This window comes from Paroedura picta, chromosome 12 (assembly GCF_049243985.1).
Source record: "Paroedura picta isolate Pp20150507F chromosome 12, Ppicta_v3.0, whole genome shotgun sequence".
Classification (NCBI taxonomy): Eukaryota; Metazoa; Chordata; class Lepidosauria; order Squamata; family Gekkonidae; genus Paroedura; species Paroedura picta.
This window is the reverse complement of record NC_135380.1, coordinates 27,554,842-27,576,161: the sequence shown is the minus strand read 5'-3', so window position 1 is coordinate 27,576,161 and position 21,320 is coordinate 27,554,842. Positions and strand designations below refer to the sequence as shown.

The 21,320-nt window shown below is 44.0% G+C and overlaps 1 protein-coding gene across 1 annotated transcript; it reads right to left on the bottom strand.

Annotated features, from left to right (window-relative positions):
• Positions 1 to 1,015: 1,015 nt before the first annotated feature.
• ACTG2 (actin gamma 2, smooth muscle) lies at positions 1,016 to 14,074 on the bottom strand. The gene is made up of 9 exons (XM_077304928.1): positions 13,946 to 14,074; positions 10,526 to 10,684; positions 7,784 to 7,912; positions 7,382 to 7,492; positions 6,225 to 6,309; positions 4,306 to 4,467; positions 3,306 to 3,497; positions 2,627 to 2,808; positions 1,016 to 1,250 (listed from the first exon to the last, which is right to left on the bottom strand). Exons 2-9 carry the CDS (start codon positions 10,649 to 10,651, stop codon positions 1,107 to 1,109), a joined length of 1,131 nt encoding a protein of 376 aa, XP_077161043.1. The 5' UTR covers positions 10,652 to 10,684; positions 13,946 to 14,074; the 3' UTR covers positions 1,016 to 1,106.
• Positions 14,075 to 21,320: the final 7,246 nt, after the last annotated feature.

Sequence of the window (21,320 nt, the reverse complement as noted above, 5' to 3'; positions counted from 1 at the left end):
AGTTGTTTCAAAGATGTCACAAGAATTTACTAACCGGTCTAGAGATGTTATAAAGATGTTCCTTAGAGAGGATATGGTTCAGTGAAAGAGCCTCTGTTTTGTGTGCAGATGGTCCCAGGTTCAACTTCTGGCATTTCCCACAGTTTAAGGTGGGGTAGTCAACCTGTGGTCCTCCAGATGTCCATGGACTACAATTCCCATGGGAATTCCATGGGAATTGTAGTCCATGGACATCTGGAGGACCACAGGTTGACTACCCCTGAAAAGGACCTGGCTGGGGGTGATGGGAAAGACCTCTGTCTGAGATCCTAGAGAGCTCTTGCCAGTCTGAATAGCTGATATTGACTTTGATGGAGTGATAGTCTAATTCACATAAGAAAGCTTCATCTAGTTGCGTCCTGAATGTCTGTATTTTTTTTTACCTTGGGGGTGGCAGGAGAATGTTATAAAGGCTAAAAGTAAGGTAGGGTTGCTATCCACTTTGATCCAGGCAAGGCAGGGTGAGGCATGCCCGAAGTAAAACTATGGGGAGAGTAGATAGGACCAGCCCATTACACTGTTAATGCCTGAGGGTAGATTTGACAGCTCTAGATTAGGAATAATTGAATCTAGGGCATTATGAAATAACTGATCAGTCTGTAAGCAAATGGATAAATAACTGGTAAGTAATAAGCAGATGAAAACTGCAGAGAAGGTTCTTTGTGAAACAGCACTTACATCTGAAGTCAACTTATGGTAGAATCTGCTCTTGGGATTTGAGCAATGCTAGTTATTTGTGAAGATTCCAGCACCTTATTAAACAGCATATGGAATTACACTTCCAGTTGAATGTAACTGAATGCAAAATAGTGGAGTCATACCAAGCAAGTCAAAAGCATCCTTGTATGAAAGCAGGTTTTGGGGGAGTTTTTGCTGTCCAGTCATAGCTGACTTATGATGACGCTATGGGGTTTTCCTTCCAAGCTGAGCTCAGTGATGTGAGGGAAAGCAAAGGGCAAGAGATGACAGACAGTGCTGGTTTGAAAAAGTTTTAATGCTTATTGAAGGTTAGAAAGAATTGCAAAATAAGGAAAGCTCCATGCTCTTGAATAATCTAGCTGTGGTCTTTAGAAACACTTCCTGTGCACAATTGAAGGGCCGGCTTCATCATATTCTGGTTTGCTGATCCACATCTGCTGGAAAGTGGAAAGGGAAGCCAAGATGGATCCTCCAATCCAAACGGAATATTTGCGCTCAGGAGGGGCAATGATCTGTCAAAATATTTGCAAATCAGGGTTAGTGCATGGAACTGGATCAAACATGTCTTGGATTCATTATGAAATGAAAATCCAGAGCCATAATTCAATTTGAAAGTGAAATTTCTGCACAAACGTGTGAAGTGGGACCACTGATACAACAAACTCTGTTCTCAAAAAGTAAGAAGGACTTCTACAATAAAATAAAATAACAAAGAGAAAAATAAGAATGTATGGCACCTTGTAAACTAAACTCTATTTTGCCTTTATTAAAGAAAGATAATTTGAAGAATTTGGTAACGTTTATCTCCACATCTTGGAAAAGCTTCAAATTCAGGCTTTTGCAGATTAAACTATTGTTAAAGGAATGTGAATAAGTCAGCCTCCCTTCCTTCCTTTTAGCAGGAACCAAAAAAAAAGAACTGACCAACTGCTGTGTCCATTTCTGGAGATCTCTGCCAGTGTAAGTTCATAACTACTACACTGGCCAGTTAGTATGGAACACAAACTATTTGGTCATTCAGGTTTTATGTCCAGGCAATGTTGTGGCTTTTCAGTGTTTTCTGTTTTTATCTATCCCCTCATCAAACTTTCCTTTATTCCATATCCAATTGTAGCCCCATCATGTCTGGTATAGACTAGCAAAGTGCTACTAAGGATTCCCAGAGCTGTAATTCCTTGAATTGTCTTCCACAAACTTGCTTTAAAAAAGCTTCTGTTTCTCAGCTTCTTAGTGATGTGACAGTTTTGTTCTGCAGCCTTCCTGAATTGGTTGGTGTGTGAAATTACACTTTGTGACCAAAATAACCGCTCTTTACTTTTTTCATGATTGTAAAAGAAAGTAAAAGTTAAGGAGCAGTTGCTCTGAATGTAAAGAACAATTAAAGCATGAACATGCACATATGCAGGCAACTGTAGTGGACTAATTCAGAAATGTCAGGGCCATACTAGTTAATAGGAAGCATGTACTTGGAGATAAAATAGCTGAAGCATTTTTAAGTACTTAATGGAGGAAATTAAAGGGATAGTGGCAGGGAAAAATTAGATTTTTTGATGAACTGAGCTTTTTTCTGAGTAAACATGTAGTGAGGATGGGTACTGTTAGTTTTTTTGGGTGAAATTTTTAATAAGTTCTGTTTTAATATATTAATTAAGAAGCTTATTAAGTTTTGTGTGGAAATACCATTTTAAGTCTACTTTCAGATCATTGTGAAAGGAGTGTCTCAGTTTGTGAGTCTCAGTTTGTATAAGCTGAAGTGCTTCATTTAGAATGTTTTCAGATGCAGAATCCAGCAGTGACACAAGATTGGAACCGGATGGTTGCAGATGGGTTGTGAGGAAACATGCCTTAAAGGACCTATTAAATCCAAAAGAAAATAGGCGAAACACACCTTAATCTTCATTGTGCTGGGGGCTAAGGCTGTGATCTCCTTTTGCATTCTGTCTGCAATACCAGGGTACATGGTGGTACCTCCTGAAAGCACATTATTGGCATAGAGGTCTTTGCGGATGTCGATGTCACACTTCATAATGGAATTGTAAGTTGTCTCATGAATACCAGCAGATTCCATGCCTGTGGGAAATTATACACACTCAGTGATAGGTTCTTTCAAATTCAGGTGGGAATTCAGGAAAACTTCCTTAAGGTTTCATCCACATCAGCATTCTTTTCCTCAGCTGTACCAATAGCTTGCCATCATTTGGTCTTCTCTTTTGGGGACCAGCTCTCTGCCTTCTTTTCTTACCACTGTTGTTAAAGTAGCAGTGGGAAAAACTGGAAGTGAGGAAACCAAAGCATCTGCTATTTGCCTCTATGATTTTTTTAAAATTTAACTGGAGGCAAATTATTAGCATAATTTCAAATCTCACTTGATCATTCTAATCCTAGGATGATAATATATTATACAGATTATTCACCCATTCATAATTTATTCCACCATCCAGATTTAAATATCCAAAACTGAATTGGAAAGAAATCCCAAGAGAGTTGGAAAAACTCTCTTCTTTGCATCACTTCTGGCCCTTTGACCTCAGTTCTGACTACCTTTTGTTCCAGGGATGGGGACTCACCAATAAAGGATGGCTGGAAGAGGGTTTCTGGGCAACGGAATCGCTCATTACCAATGGTGATGACTTGCCCATCAGGGAGCTCATAGCTCTTTTCTAGGGAGGATGAGGAAGCAGCTGTGGCCATCTCATTCTCAAAGTCCAGAGCAACATAGCACAGTTTCTCCTTGATGTCGCGCACAATTTCTCGTTCAGCTGCATAAAACAGAAGTGAGTTATACCAGAGATATCTTTATTATGGATACGGTGATCACCTCTTATGGGAGATTTGTTGTGGCCCTACAGATAGCAGAAAGAAGGGACTGCAAAGTGGCCTGGAAGTTCTTCTATGCAACCCTTTTATTAGGATATTGGTTTTCCAAACCCTATTGCCTCATATCACCACTTTATCCTTCCAGTTATTCACCAACTTTAGGATTATCAGCTAGCATTTGAATTATGCATCTGATGATAAAGGTCAGATTGAGTCAGAGGGACTCAATAGCATCTTTTTGTTAACATCCGTACTACTTGACCTTGAATCTAGTTCCTTTGACAGCAGTCCTTAAACCAGATAATAAATATGGAACTGACCTATCAGACTTCTTATATCCCCTCATTGGATCCCCTTAATTGAACACTGAAAAATGATTCTGGCAGAATCCCTTTATTAGGAATTTTCAGTATATTCCAAAAACTACAATTCCTATCGTCCCCTTGTGGAGGAACGATGACTGCATAAACTCTTTAAAATGTATTTACTTTTGTAGTAATGGTATAAGTTAAGAGATAGCATAAGTTAAGATAAAAATGAAAAGTAATCTAAATGCAAACCACTCACCCCAATCCATATCTCAATAATGAGGACATTTAACAAGAAGTCAACATATGCAGCGGGGTTTCCCAGTGCACATTTTGAACAGAAAGTGTCCCTATTCATACTATATGCATACTGGAAAACTAATGCTAGGGTAGAGTTAAATAAATAATTAAAGCCAGTCCAGTTGAGCCAGTACTTCCTCACCAGTGGTGACAAAAGAGTAGCCCCTCTCTGTAAGGATCTTCATGAGGTAATCTGTAAGGTCACGACCAGCCAGGTCAAGACGCATGATCGCATGAGGCAAGGCATAGCCTTCATAAATGGGCACATTGTGAGTGACACCATCACCAGAGTCCAGAACTATACCTACAGACAAGAGCAAGAGAAAAACAAGATAATGAACCGTGGGCTTCCCATTTTCCTCTCCTCTGTGGGAATATAATGAGCTATTAAAACATCCGTATCACTTAATCATAAAAAGTTCATTTGGTCAGAAATGGATGTGAACAACATTGCCCAGAATGAAGCTTCCACCATTCAAATCACAGTCTAAGGATAATGTGGATTTTAATCAAAAGAGTTTGTAAGAGTTGGTTCATAACATGCATGCACATTGCTTGATCTCTCAGCATGATTAAATTTAAATCTTACTGCTGAACTAGTTCTGCCTAAACAGGACTGCTGTTGCAGAGAAAGTCATCAGAAGGATTTAATTTTTTTCCTAATTCATTTACATGTGTAAATGATGTTGCAGGCATTAAGTCATGGGCATGTATTTTTAACAGGACAGTCCTATGTGCGTAGGTGTCTAATGGAAGCTATAGCCCATGCACCCACAGGATGTGTTGAGCCAGTTGAAGGGTTGCCTTGTTTCAGTTCACCCTCTCTGCTCTAGTTCTGTTTCAGCTCACCCTCTCTGAAGAAATATCATATCATACAAGTCCTGTCGTGAAGGAGATCAACATGAATGGCTCCACCAGTGCTGATGCCACTTACCAATTGCCTGGGCTGTCTTCAAGGTCCAAAACCCCCCAAAATCCTTACAGGTTCATGCTCACAACTGAGCTGCAGCCTGATTACAGCAGCAGCCTCCCTCAGTTTATCATGAGATCTATAGCTCTGTGTTCTCAGACTCTATGGTAGGCTTATACACCAATCTTATACGATGTCATATTTCTTTCACTGATCTGGCTTCGCCCAAAGAATTCTGGAAACTGGGATTGCATGAGAATCAGGAGAATTCTGTAACAGAATTCTTGGGCATCTAGAAGCTCTCCTATTAGAACAGAAGGCTTGGTGGAACTAGAGCCACTGGTTATTTATGCCTACTTATCTTCTCTTCCTTTGGCTAATCGTTCTTAGAGGAAGCAAAAGCATGGAGAATTAGCTGCTAAGGGAGAACAAAGGTAAACCCAGGGAACTTGTTTATAATCCCATTGACTTTTTCCAGGCTGTCTCCAAGGGAATGTCCAAAGTCTCAACAGCCAATGCTTGGCTCACTTGTGGCAACTGTGACATGATGTAGCATCTGTCTTTTTTCTTGATCAGTTAGCACCAGAGGGGCCAGTTTATATAAAGGAACATGCATGTGTGTATGTGTGTAACTGGCCCCATTGGACCTCCCGTGGCTGTTCTTTAATGGAAACACTGGGAGAAAACCAACTGCAGATGTCACATGCAATGTATACTTTGACTTTTGGAGACCTATAGCCCCTCCTGCCAGATCAGTTGTCCTTCAGGAGCCCAGAAGAAGGTAACTGCAAAACCAGAATAATTCTGTAGTATTTGCTGAAATTGAAGAGTAGGGGTTCTTTTACAGCTATGCTATAAAAAGGAGGATGTTGACTTATATTTGCATACAAGTTAGTTATGTCCAGTAATAATTTTGTGTGAGCATATAGCATTTTTAAGGGTGCTGTGTTATATTCAAGGTCACCTTCCTTTCCACTAAATATAGTGTGCCCTGAAACTCAAAATGGCTTCTTCTAGAAACAGTAGGAAGTGACTCCCCAGATAAGGCAGCAGTTTACATGTAAACAGGCAGTGTGCCAACAGTTAATCCCCTCCCAAACTTGAAGTAAACTGAACTCGGTACTTCTACAGCACAGAAACCATGTACTTACCAGTGGTACGGCCAGATGCGTAAAGAGACAGCACTGCTTGGATTGCAACATACATGGCAGGAACATTGAAGGTTTCAAACATAATCTGGAAGAGAAGAAGCAGCAAAGATGAAGGCATGGGGTTCTTTCAGGAGTGCTTCAACTCAAGAACTAGCTCAAGATGTCATGGGACCATAGATATGAGGCTAAATTTGTTTAATTCCAGTTTTCATTTTCACAGAATGCAGCTTCAGAGGGCTTTGATTTTAAGTGTGATATGTGTGAGATTTGCGGTCCCACCCCCTCACACTTTGTAGCAAACACAGCCACTTCCCAAACTGCTTTTTTCCTGCACTGTGGAGAAAAATGATCCCTACAGTTTCTCTCCTCAGAGAGTATAAAAGCTGTTTGAGGGTGGTGATTTTCAAAGAGAAATCTGTGCAAAGGGAAAGGGTTTTAAAGCCCCTCCCACTTTAACCTGCAGTCTTTGCAGCTACATACAGACACTAAAATGGTTCCCTTCTTTCCCCAGTTATTAAGACAACACAGTCCAGTGGTAACCATGGAAATACTCTTGTATCAGCCCTACTGGAATGAACTGGAGCCACACAAAGACACAACAGTGCTCTCTATAGATCCATGTAACTTGCTCAAGAAAACTCCCTGATGGATTGTTTGCCACAACTCTTTACATCACTTAACAGTGCAATTCTGAATAGAGTTACACCCTCCTTTAAAGTCCATTCAAGTCAATGGGCTTAGGAGGGGATAACTCTGTTCAGGATTGCATTGCAAACCCACAATTCTTGATATTCCCAAAATCCATGACCAAAAGTGGTCACCTCAATGTGCCTAATGCTTAAGGCTGCTCCTATACACATGGGCACATTTCCTCTGATGCACCAGCCACAGCTGAACCAAACTCAAAAACAGAGTGCATGGCCAGTTTGCTTGTTAGGATGTGCAGGCAGTGCTGTCACTAGGTTCTTTCCTGAGCTGTGGAGTCAGGGGATCATTGTAAGGGTCATATAAAGCTGCCAGGCTTTATAGATTTCTTGTGCAGCAGGCAGGAGCTGTCTAAGCAGCACTTTCAATGGGGCCAGCTGCAGGAGATGGATGAGAATTCCCCTTCCCAGAGCAGCTGAGCACTCTGGAACAGCCGGCCTGACTGGTTTCACCTGAGTCATCTTTTCTCGGTTTGCCTTGGGGTTCAGAGGTGCTTCTGTGAGTAGAGTGGGGTGTTCCTCGGGAGCTACTCGCAGTTCATTGTAGAAAGAATGGTGCCAGATCTGGAAAAAGTGGAAAAACAACAGCTCACAATTGAGTAGCAAAACAGTTTTCAAATGGTGTTTATGAAAAGCAGTAATTTATATATTCATATTACATGTTAATGCGTCTTTGGCTTCTGTAGGCAATTAACAGCTGATGACAACTCTAAGAAGCAACAGAGACATCATGTCTAGTTCATGGACATTTTAATTTCATTATAAGGCAGCTCCATGTGTTCGTATATAAATATAGATATGTATATATTTTCAATAAAAATGGGAATTTAAAATGCACCAAATTCCTCACCACACCTTTTCCATGTCGTCCCAGTTGGTGATGATGCCATGTTCAATGGGGTATTTGAGAGTAAGGATTCCCCTCTTGCTTTGAGCCTCGTCCCCTACATAGCTGTCTTTCTGGCCCATTCCCACCATCACGCCCTAAGGAACCAAAATGAGAAAATAATAAACTCCTTGGTAGAAGGGATTCAAAGACACCAGAGGACTTATCTTAAGACTCTTACAAAAAACACAACCATTTATATACATAGCTTTCCATTTGTCAGCACTGGATCATGGCCTATTCTACCGAAATAAGAGCCTTCCCCCCAGGGAGTGTTGTGATAACCAATTAGATGTGGCTTGGAGTTCTCACAGAATGATTGATTGCCAAACTACAGAGCTCAATTGCCCTGGAAGAAACAGAAGTTTTGATGGGTTGATTTCATGGCATCACATCCCCTGCTGAGCTCACTCCACTCCTGGATTCCGTACTCCCCAGGGCAGGGGTAGTCAAACTGCGGCCCTCCAGATGTCCATGGACTACAATTTCCATGAGCCCCTGCCAGCATTTAATCATGGGAATTGTAGTCCATGGACATCTGGAGAGCCGCAGTTTGACTACCCCTGCCCCAAGGCCTCCCCTCAAATCTCTACGGATTTCTCAACCCAGAGGTGGCAGCCCTATAGTGAAGAGGATGTGGCTTACAATCACTTTCCCTTCCTCTCCCCACAACAGGCACCTTATGAGGTAGGTGGGGCTGAGACAGCTGAGAGGCCTGTGACTGGGCCAAGAGCCTCCAGGCTTCATGTGGAGGAGGAGTGGGGACTCATACCCGGTTCTCCACCACTCTTAACTTCTCCATACTGGCTCTGTATGAGCAAGGAGCCCCCAGTCACAGCACAGCAGCAGACCCCAGTGGAGTTTTAGACTGAGGAGGAACTATAACATACATGAAGTGCTTTGAGTGTTTGAACAGTGTAAAATTATTGTAATGCAATGTAGACATCGTAAGTCTTTGAACCAGACTGCTCAACAGCCAGTACAGGAGCTGAATCCCCCTCCCACACCAATGCACCATTTTCCTGACGTGAACCAACACTGGGTACCTACTGTTTGCCCTCTTGGGGGCTGTGTGTACACAGGCGGCCTGCATGCCAGCTTCCTGAGCTTGGGCTTCTACTCGGGCTTTTTGCCATACTGAAAGTAGGTCCTCCTTGGGAACACAATTTTGGAAACGTGCAACTCATGGACTGGAGGTTTCATGCCAGGCTGCAGGTTGTAGTCATGGCAGGTTGCCCCACCTCTTCCTGCACCCACATGGGGGAGCATTTGGCCTGGTGTACTTCATCCGCCCCCGATTTGTACTCCTGCACAGGAGCTGGGGCAGTGAAGTTCTCAGTGCATAAACAATCATGGTTTGTTTGTATTGTGTGTATTGTATTGTTTATTTCCTTCAGAAATCTGTATTTACTATTTGAAATTTACTCCAGGGTCTGTTAGACCTCTTGTGAAGTCTTTGTCACTGAAGGAAAAAATTTTTAAGTGGTTGCTACCGGATGGTGCTTTGGTGAAGATGACCAATTTTGGGAAAAAACAATCATCTTTTTTCATTGGTTTACTGTTTACTTTAATTGTATTCTAGTCAGCCCCAGTTCAGGATTTTTTTGTGATTTCAGCTTCCCAAACAGGGCACGTACCAGCCTCCTGGTTTTGAGCCGTGTAATAAAACCACTGTGTGAGGACTTTAAGGATGGCCTGCAAGGTGAGGGATCTTCAGTCTGTTCCCACATGCTGAGGTCCCAGTCCTGATTTCCAAATCCTGGAAATCAAGTTTTACCCTTGGAACTCCCAGTGAGCATCTGCTTGGCAGGTTTTGTGCAGCATACTGTGGAAAGACTGACAAGGAACCAGGTGCAGCTCAGCCTTTGGAACGAGCCCTCTCTGCAGAAGACAGCTAGATGCTTCAGACTTTGCTGGCACCAGGCCACTTTCCCTCTGCAGTCAACTTTGCACTGTTCACACCTAACGTGTTATTCATCAGAAGTAGCTCACCTAACTCATGGACCATCCATTTCCCAGCCGGTGAAGGAAAATAGTTCACAAGCAGCTCAGAGAACACAGGAACAGGTGAACACAAGGTTTCCTGTCCAACAACCACCATGTATTATGCTGCATCCTCTGTGGACTCATTAATAGACAGGAAGATTAAGAGCCAGAGATACCGACAATTCTGGCTTAAGACTGGGTCATGTGCTTATTTATTTTATTTATTATTTGGCTTATATACCACCCCTCCCCACAAGCTTCAGTCAGACCTTCAGAGTTGCCTACACGCATGGTGACACAAGAGTAAAAGGGCAAGGGGGGGGGAGAACCTGAGAAGAGGGGAGGGAGGCCCACATGATATTAAGCTGCCATGGACTCAAACACAGGCCTGGTAAAAGAGTGCTGTCTTACAGGCCCTGTGGAACTGCGATGGCTTCATCAGAGCCCTGCTAATCTCATCTGGCAACTCATTCCACCAAGCTGGAGCCAGGGCTTTTTCAGCTTGGTCAGAGTCAAGCAGATGTCTTTGGGGCCAGGGATTACCAACAGATTGGTGCTTGAAGAATGAAGTGCTCTCTGGAGATAGTACCACTCTTCCCCTACCTGTCCAGCTGGAACCCTGGCTATCAAACCGCACCTAGTGACAGCCCTTTGCAGAGTTACTTCAATCTAAGCCCACAAGGCACCATTCGTAAAATACCCAAAAGGGATTCAAACCCACAAACCTGATGACGTGGGCGGCCCACAATGGATGGGAAAACCGCACGGGGGGCATCGTCACCGGCAAAGCCAGCCTTGCACAGCCCAGAGCCATTGTCGCAAACAAGGGCGGTTGTCTCTTCTTCACACATGGCTGAAATAAGAGGCGGTGGGGCACAGGGGACCTGGAGGAGCAAGACCAAGTCAGATTTTATGATGCAGTATAGAAGACACAGTAGTTCTTTGCAGACGCAGGACTAAAAAATGCTATTGCCAACAAGAGGAAGGTTCAATGTATAGCAACGGGGTTGGAAGTGGGGTTAGAGTAACAGAGTCGATTAGGAGGAGCCAGTGGGTCCAACAGATTGCAACAGTTCGCCCCAGAAGGCATCTTTGCAGAAGACACACACTGGCTTAACACTGTGGAAGCACGGTACAGTGAAGGCAATTAGGAGTCACTAAGAAATTGATCCCCACAAACTGCAGTTCCCAAGATGCCTTACACCTCTGTACTTTGGTTAGGTCTACGTGTAATTGGCCTGCCTGACCTTTCAACATCCTTGGGAGCTCTCCTCTGACTCCTTTTCTACTTGCAAACTAAAAATGTTGAAAGATGCAACAGCTGTAAAGATGCAACATTTAGAGATGCAAGAAAACACATTACTGTGCAAAACTGAGATCCTCATGAAAGAAAGGCATGCTCACTTGGGAGCCACTTCATCGATCCATTGCATTTTTATCTTGCCTCTTGCCGTTTCTTAAGGAGTTCCGAACAGTGTACATAGTCTTCCTTGTCTCCATCTCATTTTCACAACAATCTTGTGAGGTAGGTTAGTCTTAGAGTGACTGGCCCAAATCATGGGCCTCATGGCTGAATGTAGGCTTGAATGTGGTTTTTTGTACCCCACTTTTTACTACCCAAATGAATCTCAAAGTGGCTTACAATTGCCTACCTATCCTCTCCCCACAACAGACACCCTGTGAGGTAGGTCGGTCTGAGATTGCTCTGATAGAACTGTGACTGGCCCAAGGTCACCCAGCTGGCTGCATGTGGAGAAACCCAGTTCTCCAAATTAGAAGCCACCACTCCCAACCACTACAGCAGTCTGGAAGTCTCAGTGCCTAATCATTATACCATACTGATTCTCAACTAAAGGGAACTGACCTCTAACTGATTTGGGGCCTAGACCAGCAGATCTGGTAACAAAACAGTATTACATCTATTACTTTCCTTTATGAAACAACTTGAGAAAGCAAGCTAATATGTCTAGGTATGTTTATCCGTTTATATGGGTGTCAAAAAGGACTGGGAAAATTCACAGAGAATGATAGGCTGAACAACATAATAATCAGCTATATATGTGTCCTCTAGTGCAGGGGTAGTCAACCTGTGGTCCTTCAGATGTCCATGGACTACAATTCCCACGAGCCCCTGAAAGCAAATGCTGGCAGGGGCTCATGGGAATTGTAGTCCATGGACATCTGCGGGACCACAGGTTGACTACCCCTGCTCTAGTGCACAGGCAATTGGTCTCTGAATACCAAATGCTACAAGTAAGCAACAGGGAATGGTCCTCAAACCCTGTTTGGGAATCTTGCTGGAACATCTGGCTGGCCATAGATGGAAAATGAATGCTGGACCAAATGAGCCTTGGTCTGTTCCAGCAACACCCATCTCTTACTTGAAACCAGCAGTGCCAACATCACGTTTTGAACATTTTATCCCTGGCCACAGTATATCATTACCTCAACCTTTTCCTTGTATGCCTGAGCCCTAGAACCCTTGCATTCTGCTTCATTGGATTCCTGTCCAATGAACATGGTCCAAAGCAATATGAGCAGATAAAATTGCATGGAAATTTGGTGGCCTTGATGTCAGTTCAAAGCTATTTTTAATCATCACTTCTACATTGAAAGAAATACCCTTATTTAAATATCAAGTTCAAATTTCAGAGGCTATCCTAAGGAATCCCAAAGGAAAATAAATCCCAAAGTTTGCACATTTGCAAGCAAGAGAACCAGAATCTACGATCTGTTGGCATTAAAAGGCTAAACTGGTTCCTGGGTTCATCAAGGCTCTCCCCTTGACATTTTTTTCAAGTACCAAAGCTTGTCCTTAGAATGTATGAAGTGGAAGAGTGGAGAGATCCCTTCCTCTAACTCAGGACCACACAAACAAAGGTCCAGATCAGAGAACAGCATTTTCTCACAAATCTCAGGGTTGGAACTTTTTTATTGGGGGGGGGGATATCAATCACTGCTTTAGTGGATTGCGAACGGCATGGAAGGATCAGAATCCTGAACTCTGATCTTTGGGATTACACACCAATATTGTTTAATCTTCAATGAACATGTTTTAGGAAAAAAATATGTCTATAACAATCTACCGCCAAAATATTATTATCTGCTCTCAGGGCTCCCTTTCAGTTCTTGTGCAAGAGGCTCAGATCTTTCCGCTCATCGCAAAAGCTCCAAGCATGAATCAGAGAGCGAGTGTAGCATACCACTCCAGTCTGGGTGAGAGTAAACAGAAACATGAGGTACCTCACAAGCTTTTCCCAAAAATGGAAATAATCTTGCCAGCCCCTGGCTTCCAAAAAAAAGGCCACTCCCCACATTTTTCTTTCAGATCCGGACACAACACATGCAATATCAGGCAAGATGGAACTATTTGGTCTTGAAAATAGCTGTTATTGGTTTCAGATGGCATTGAAAAGAACACCAACCTATTAAGGGGAACAGGACTATAGGAACTAAGCAATCAACAGCATCAGGACAGATCATTTCAAATTATTTGCTATCACTAGCCTGTGTTGTGTTTTTTTTTTTTTACTTTCCCGAGCAGATGTTCAAGCTACCAAATTCCATTTCTAATCTGCTCTCAGAGCTGAATTAGTTTCCTTTGCAGAGTTGTACACTGGACTGTAAACTCTTCAAGGTACTGACCTCATATCTATCTACCAAAAAAAAAAAAAACCCCACAATAAAGGACAAACTAAAGCAGACACACAGGCACCCCGGTAAACCCCACATCACAAGAACAGCAAGCCCTGGGATGCAACATCTTACTTCCTTTGTAGCTAGGCTTCACATGAAATATACAAATGTGCACACACACCCCAGGAAGAAATTCTTCAATGGAACTGCAGAGCTTAGGGCTCTATTTCCCAAATAACCCCACCAAATATCATCCAGAGAAGCAGTTTTCAAAGAAATCCAGAGAATCAGCAATCCATTCCTATAGTCCCAATCCATTCCTATAGTCCAGTTCCCAAAAGAGGCACATGCAGAAAACAATCTGGAGACGCAGTCCTCAGCGGACTTAGCAGCAACGAGTTTTAAACTCTGCCACTGCTGTTGTACTCTCATGTATTCCCTGAATGAGACACTTCCCCTTTGACCCTTCAGAGGGCTCCTGCTAACAAAATCTTTCTGTTGTTACTCACCGAGTCTGCAAGAGAGTTCCTTCCCTCTGGGACTCTGTCCTGACGATGCTTTTGGTATAAATACCAGCGAGACTATAAAACCCCAGAGGCGGATCTTCTGTAAGCCAAGACCCTAAAAAGGATAACGGATAGTATGTTAGCCATATAAGGTGTTTTATTTCATTACATTGACCGGGCTGCTGGTAGAACAGAGTCTGGTGAATTATTATTGTAAGAAAAATGTATGCAGGGAAAAAAGTTGGAAGGCAACGCCTTGATTGTGAATCTGCTCCTTTTATGCTACACTTCAATAAACACACAGGGGGAAAGTCCTTATAAGTTACGCTGGAAGAGGAAGTAGCAGCACCTCCAGGCCCTGAAGTGAGAAAGTTACCAAGAATGGCCAGAGCTGAGATGTTCTAGTGATCCCCCAGACAGAAGACCCATATGGCATCCCTCCTTCTGCTGAACAATATGGGGTACCAGGTACCAGGAAGTTCTCCTGCCCATGCCTCCTGCAATGGCACATTTCCCATTCATTTCAATTGGGGTTGTGCAAGAGACCTGGTCAGTTGTGACCCATGGGTCAATTTATTCTGTCTCTTTTTCTGTTGTGCACCTTGAATGGCACCGAAACTATATGCTTGACCTTTTAAAAATTTTACAAAGTTTATTGGGTGTGACAATACACAGAACGCCAACAACTGATCTATAATATGCCCAAATCTTCCATTCCCCTATCCCCACCCAGTCGTAACATCCCAAATTATAAGAAAAAAGAGAAAAAGAGAAGGGAACCACAATTCAGTCCCCATTTTCTGAGCAGAATAAAAGTGTGTAAGTTTATTTTAAAAAATCATCAAGGCAGACGTGTGATAAAGAGGTGCTGAGGCAGGAAAGGTTTCTATCACCCATCCTGTTTCTAAGTGTCTCGAGAGGGGGGAAATAGTAGGTCACCTTCCTCCTCCCCTCCCATTGCGCTTAAAGCAATTGGGTGGGAGGGATTAAACACCTTTAATGTGAGAAAATAACACATGGTTTAAGAAGGTAAAATGCCTTCCCACACACACACACAGGTTCCCTGTAACATGTAGATCAGGGGTAGTCAACCTGTGGACCTCCAGATGTTCATGGACTACAATTCCCATGAGCCCCTGCCAGTGTTTGCTGGCAGGGGCTCGTGGGAATTGTAGTCCATGAACATCTGGAGGTCCACAGGTTGACTACCCCTGATGTAGATCATTTGCCTGTCCTTATGTCTGTCACAAGAATCTGACAATGACTAGAGGGGCACATGCAGCTCTAGAATATGTCAGACAGAAGCACATCTGGTGGTGCTGAGGAGTTTGTTGCATGTGAATCATGAGTCAGACCATGCAATTGTATTGAGGTTCTCTAAGCTGGTCAAGATCCTGTAGAATTTGTGTGTCCAGAACACTTTCCAGAATCCTCTGCAATATATTGGGTAACTCAAGCAGACCAGTGGAGTGAGTTCCCTGATGTAAGAAAATTTGGAAGACTTAGCTGTTTCCTCATCCCCCATATGTTCAGAGCCTCTCAGGCTGGCCTTAGCTCTGCCTCTTGCTTCCTTCACAACTGCCAATTAGAAATGAGAAAGCAACAGGCAAAGGCCTTCTTCATACACTTTCCTCCCTCTCTTAGATATAGACTGCACCAGATAGTGACAATAGACCACATAACTCCATGTATCAGTCATTGCCTCAGAAAATGCAGAGGCAACAGACCATCCACAGAGCAGTTTTCCACACTCTTTCCTAGGGCTGCCAGCCCCCCCCCCAGCCATTGGTTGGGGATGGGGAGGTGGGTTGCCAGATCCAGGCTGGAAAACTCCTGGAGATTGGGGAAGGGATCCTGGGGAGCAGCTGTCCCCAACCCCTGGGCCGGGGACTGGTACCAGACTGTGGATCAGTTGGTACCTGTCCGCGGCTCCTCCCAGGCTGCTGCCTCGGGGGCTGCCTTGTCACTGCCACCAGCTCACCTTTGGTGCTCTCTGGCGGCTGCCATAGCTAGGGCCCCCTCAGCGTGGCACTGTGCAGCTGTTGTTGGCAGCACCCCCTAATGGGTGGCAGGAAGTTAGGGGCGCCGGGAGGAAAGCAAGCGGATCAGGGGTTCAGGCGGCGGCGACGACCCTTGGCAAAAGACTACCCCCCTCCGGCCTCAGTAAAATTGCCAAACATCGACTGGACCCCGGTGATAAAAAGGTTGGGGACCACTGCTGGGGAGGACAGGGACCCCGGTGGAGTATGTCACAGAGTCCTCCCTCCAAAGCATCCATTTTATTAAAGGGAACTGATGTATGTAGTCTGGAGATCAGCTGTAATTCCAGGAGTCCCTCCAGGAGGCTAACGTCCCTACTCTTTCCCCCTACAACTACCTTTTCACAACCCCCCACAGCTGCTATTTGCCCTCTCCCCAGCATCACCAGAGGGCTTTTTTTTTTTTAAAGAAGACATTGCTAAAACATGATCATGTAAAAAGGTATAACAATCTATTGCCATGACATAGTAGGGATTTCTATCCCTGCAACTGAAAGGGCTGGAGACATGCTTCTTTTTTTCCCAGTGAAGATGACCAAGTTTTGAAACAGCTCCCAAAGTCCTCTGATGGAACAGAGGCTGAGGTTTATCGGGGCTGAGATAAGGAAGACAGCATGGGGGGGGGAGGCATTAAATTTGTGCACCTTTCCATCCACACGGTGTAAAAAGGCATCTTAACGATGAGAGTTACAAAACCAGATTTGGGAAAGGTTGTAGCAAAGTAGGGGAAACGTAGAAAGACAATGGTTAGATTTCTACTGCAAAAGAACAGAATGCTAAAGCGGAGCAAAACTGGTGTGTATGGAAGCAGCCATAGACTGGTATGACACATATCCTCTGAGATCCTACCTGCTCTTACTTGACCTCTGGTAGTGTGCCATTGCTCTGGCAGCATATCTGTGTTGCTGCTCATGATCACAGCTGTACAGTAGCCCAGCATTTATTTGTTTTTGGGAGCCGTCCCCATGAGGTCATGTCCCTGCTTGCATTGCACTCTATTACAGATCCTCTGTCCAGCTCTTGCCAAGGGGAAGAGAGACATAAACAGGTCCACTTTGTGTGACTTCTTTGAAGTTGCTGTCTTAGCATGGAGATTTTCTGGTATGACAGCCTTTCTGGGTGTTCAGTTCAGGCGAATATCTGTGCTTGGGCTTTGTTTCATGCTTGGCCTATCTCTACCATTTCTTTATCAAGTCTTCACACAAACTGAGGCTTACTCAATCCTTGGACACTTCAGATAACAGGAAGTAACCAAAACTTGACAGTGGAAACTTATTCCTCAAAATCTATGCAAGCGCCACCACCATATTAGTTAGGGATGCCAGCCTTGAGGTGGGACCTGGGGATCCCCTGGAATTACAGTTTATCTCCAGACTACAGAAATCAGAATCATCAGCAGCAGCAGCAGAAGAAGAAGAAGAGTTGGTTCTTATATGCCACTTTTCTCTACCCAAAGGAGTCTCAAAGCGGCTTACAGTCGCCTTCCCATTCCTCTCCCTACAACAGACACCCTGTGGGGTGGGTGAGGCTGAGAGAGCCCTGATATCACTGCCCGGTCAGAACAGTTTTATCAGTGTCGTGGCGAACCCAAGGTCACCCAGCTGGTTGCATGTGGAAGAGTGCAGAATTGAACCCGGCTTGCCAGATTAGAAGTCCGCACTCCTAACCACTACACCAAACTAGAGAACATGGATGCTTTGCAGGGTGGACTCTATGGCATTGTACCCCACCATGCTCTACCCACAAATCTCCAGGAGTTCCCCAACCTGACCTCCACCCCCTGCTGGTGACCAGGGAGGACCTAGCAACTCTAACTTGTCCCTCCTGCTTTCTTCCCACCTGCTGCCAGATTTCAAACATCAGAAGGAGGCTCTCTTCTCTTGAACTGTCATAGCACAGGGGAAGCAGAAGCCATGGCTGAGAAGGTCTCTTACTGACAATTCAAAATAGTCCCTTTGATCTGGGTTATATTTGGAAATGATGCTTATTTATATAATTTATAGCTCACTTTTCTATACATAAAACATGTTCCAAGGCAACTTTTTAAAAGGAAGCATATCAAAGAAAGTATTACATAAACATGACAATCAGCAACAATCAGCAACAGAAAAAAAAGACAAACTAAAACCCAGGGATAACAGAAAACCTGTGTAAAGGACTTCTAAAACAGGCAAGGCCTTTTAAAAGTTCCAGAAGGTCTGCAATGTGGGGATACAACTGAGTTCTTGGGAAGGGAGTACCTGTAAGACTGCTGGTTCCCACAGCAAAGCCCCCTTAGGTGAGTACAGGTAGGAACATGCAGGTGGAAATCCTCAAGGAGCACAGCCCCAGCTGTTTATAGGGCTTAACAGGTCAATAGCAATACTTTGTACAAAGCCCAGAAACATACCTCAAGCCAGTATGGTTGGTGCAAAGTTGATTTAATATGTTAACCGCAACAAGCCCTCCTGTCAGCATCTGACCAACACATTCTGGACCAGCCGAAGTCTCCATCTTGAAAGGCAGTCTGAGACAGAAAATGTTATCAAGGTGTTTGATCATGGCCCCTGGTCAGTTTTCTCCAGGAACAGCCACGGCTAGCATTGCCAACTCTGGGCTGGGAAAATCCTGGAGGTTTGGGATGGGGAGAGACTTCAGCAGGGTATAGCCCCATAAAGTCCACCTTCTAAAGCAGCCTTTTCCTCCAGGGTGATTTCTATTGCCTTGCAATGTACTGTAATTCCAGGAGAACTGTAGGCCCCACCTGAGGTTGGTAACCCTATCAACAGCTTACAAACCAACCTAAGGCAACAGATATAAAGTTGTGAACCTCCAGGTGATGGCTGGAGATCTCCTGCTATTACAACTGTTCTCCAGGCAATATAAATCAGTTAACTGGGAGAAAGGCCCGTTTTACACCTTCAAACCCCACCCTCCTCTGGGTCCACCCCTTCAAATCTCCAGTTTGGAACTGCAACCCTAGATATAAAGCATACCCTCACTTCTGCCAGAGAGTCCAGAAGAATTCCCAGGCAGCAAGTCTGCTCTTTCAGGCTGTACATCCCATTCACAGCACATCTTGAGATATTATGGATGCCAGTCCCCAGGGGAGGCCTTGGGATCCCCAGGAATAACAGCTCATCTCTAGACTAAAGAGATCAGCTCCCTGGAGAAAATGGCTGCCTTGGACGGTAGACTCCATAGCGTGATACTCCACCGAGGCTCCTCCCTGCCCCAAATCCTGCTCATTCCCAGCTCCACCTCCAAAGTCTCCAGGTATTCCCCAACCCAGAGCTGGCAACACTGTGTTTTATCTGAGTTAAGTGTCCTTCTCCACTCCCAAACACCTGTTTTGCACATTCGCTGCATCCATGGAATTGCAGGAAGAGAGAAAACTAAATATCAACAACTCAAATCCAGATCCCTGGATGATCTCCTTCAGCAGTTTCACACAGATATTAATCATCTTGGGGAACTGGATGAAACCTTGCAGGCCAAGGGGCAGCACAGACCCACATACGTACCTTCTGAACCCCTCCTTGCACCTCTCAAAGCTTCCATTTTCTCCAGGGGAACTGATCTCTGTAGTCTGAAGATAAGCTGGAATTCTAGGGATGGCATCCCAGAAATAGACAAGGGCGGATGGTGTATAAACAATTGCTGAGAAGTTCCACTGGTTGGTGAACTCCCCCTATTGGTGGGTCAGGCCATGAGCGAGGATTAAGAAGATAACTTTACTTCTATAACCCTCCCTTCTCAGCTGGCTCAGGGCAGGTAACAACAGAAGATATACAAAATTAATTTACATGAATAAAACAGTTATTATAAGCTTTTAATTTAAATACATTAAAAATTGCCTCCTTAGAAACCTTATTGAGGGGTGCTAATTGGATTAGAGTGATATTTTGTTTTCTGGACAGAGTATTGATGTTTTATGAGTAGGGATGTCAGCATTTCTTTGATGCTAGTTTCCTGGTCTCAACCATATGCTTGGTGGAACAGCTATGTCTTCCAGGCTTTCCAGAAATGTTGATGGTCCCAGAGCTCCCTGATCTCATCAGGGAGAGTGTTCCACCAAGCTGGAGCCAGGACCAAAAATACCCTGGCCCTGATTGAAGCCAGTTTTACTTATTTTGGACCAGGGATCCTGAGCAAATGTTGTTTGCTTGATCTTAATGGTCTTTGGAGTCATAGCGGAAAAGGTGGTCCTGTAAATACAGGGATACCAGTTCATTTAGGGCTTTGAAAGTTAGAATCCAAACCTTGAATTTAATTTGATCTCTAATCTGGAGCCAATGCAGCTGATAGAACATTGGTGTAATATAAGTTCTCCACCTTGGTAAACCTCATGCTGCTGCATTCTGGACCTGTTGGAGTATCCAGATTAGCTTCAAGGGCAGCCCTGTGTAGAAGCATGGATGACTAGGGTGTAGTCTGCACAGGGCTTTATACCCATTGCCAGCTCAAATAAATTCCTGCTATCTACACTAAATTTGATTTCCACTTTGATTTTGGGAGCTTTAAATTTTCCCTTTGCAACACTCATGATTGATCTGGACTGGCCCTACCTTTCCCCCAGCAATATCCAGAAGTGAATTTTGAAATTTTTGAAAAAGTTACATCAGTAAATGTGCAGATCTCTGCTTTTTGTGAATTAACTTCCTGCCAGAATATCCTCCACTTGGACCTAAATTTGCACTAGGAATACCTTACAATGTCAAAGTCAGAAAATCCACATGACATCCTACTCATCTACCAATCAGCTTGGAGTCGTGCTTGAGTAATTCTCCTGTACAAGCCTCAAAGGAACATTTGCTGAAATGAGTTACTATGCTACTTGGAAGCCTGTTTCAATGGGACCTGCATAAGATAATTGTACAATGGGTTGTATTACATGGGAGTAGCAGCAGAACTCTTCTCCCATTCTGCCATTTCTTATAATGCCTTGATCTGCTGCCTCTGGCGGTCACCTCGCTTTGGTTTGTGGTCCGGCCACCGGGTGCACAGCCTAGTCTAGGTCTCAATTCCCTTTGTGCTGTCATTGCATACTCCACAGCAGCTGTGATTACAAGAGTCCTTAGACTACTGACAAAGAGCAGATGCCTCAGAAGATCCAACCAGATGCTGAGAAACCCCCAGCTGCCTTTTTAAGGGAAATGAATTACACAGCAGCAAGACAGATACTCCAATGAGCGAGCAACAAGGAAAGAGAGAGGCTGAAGCAGTGGCTGATCAACCATGGCAGAGTCTTGAGAATTGGGTTTTAATTTAATTGTCTGGTTGCCCTAATTTAGATACAGAACTGGGATGCTGCTTACAAATTAATAGGAAATTAACATGCAGGTGTGCAGTCAGCCAAA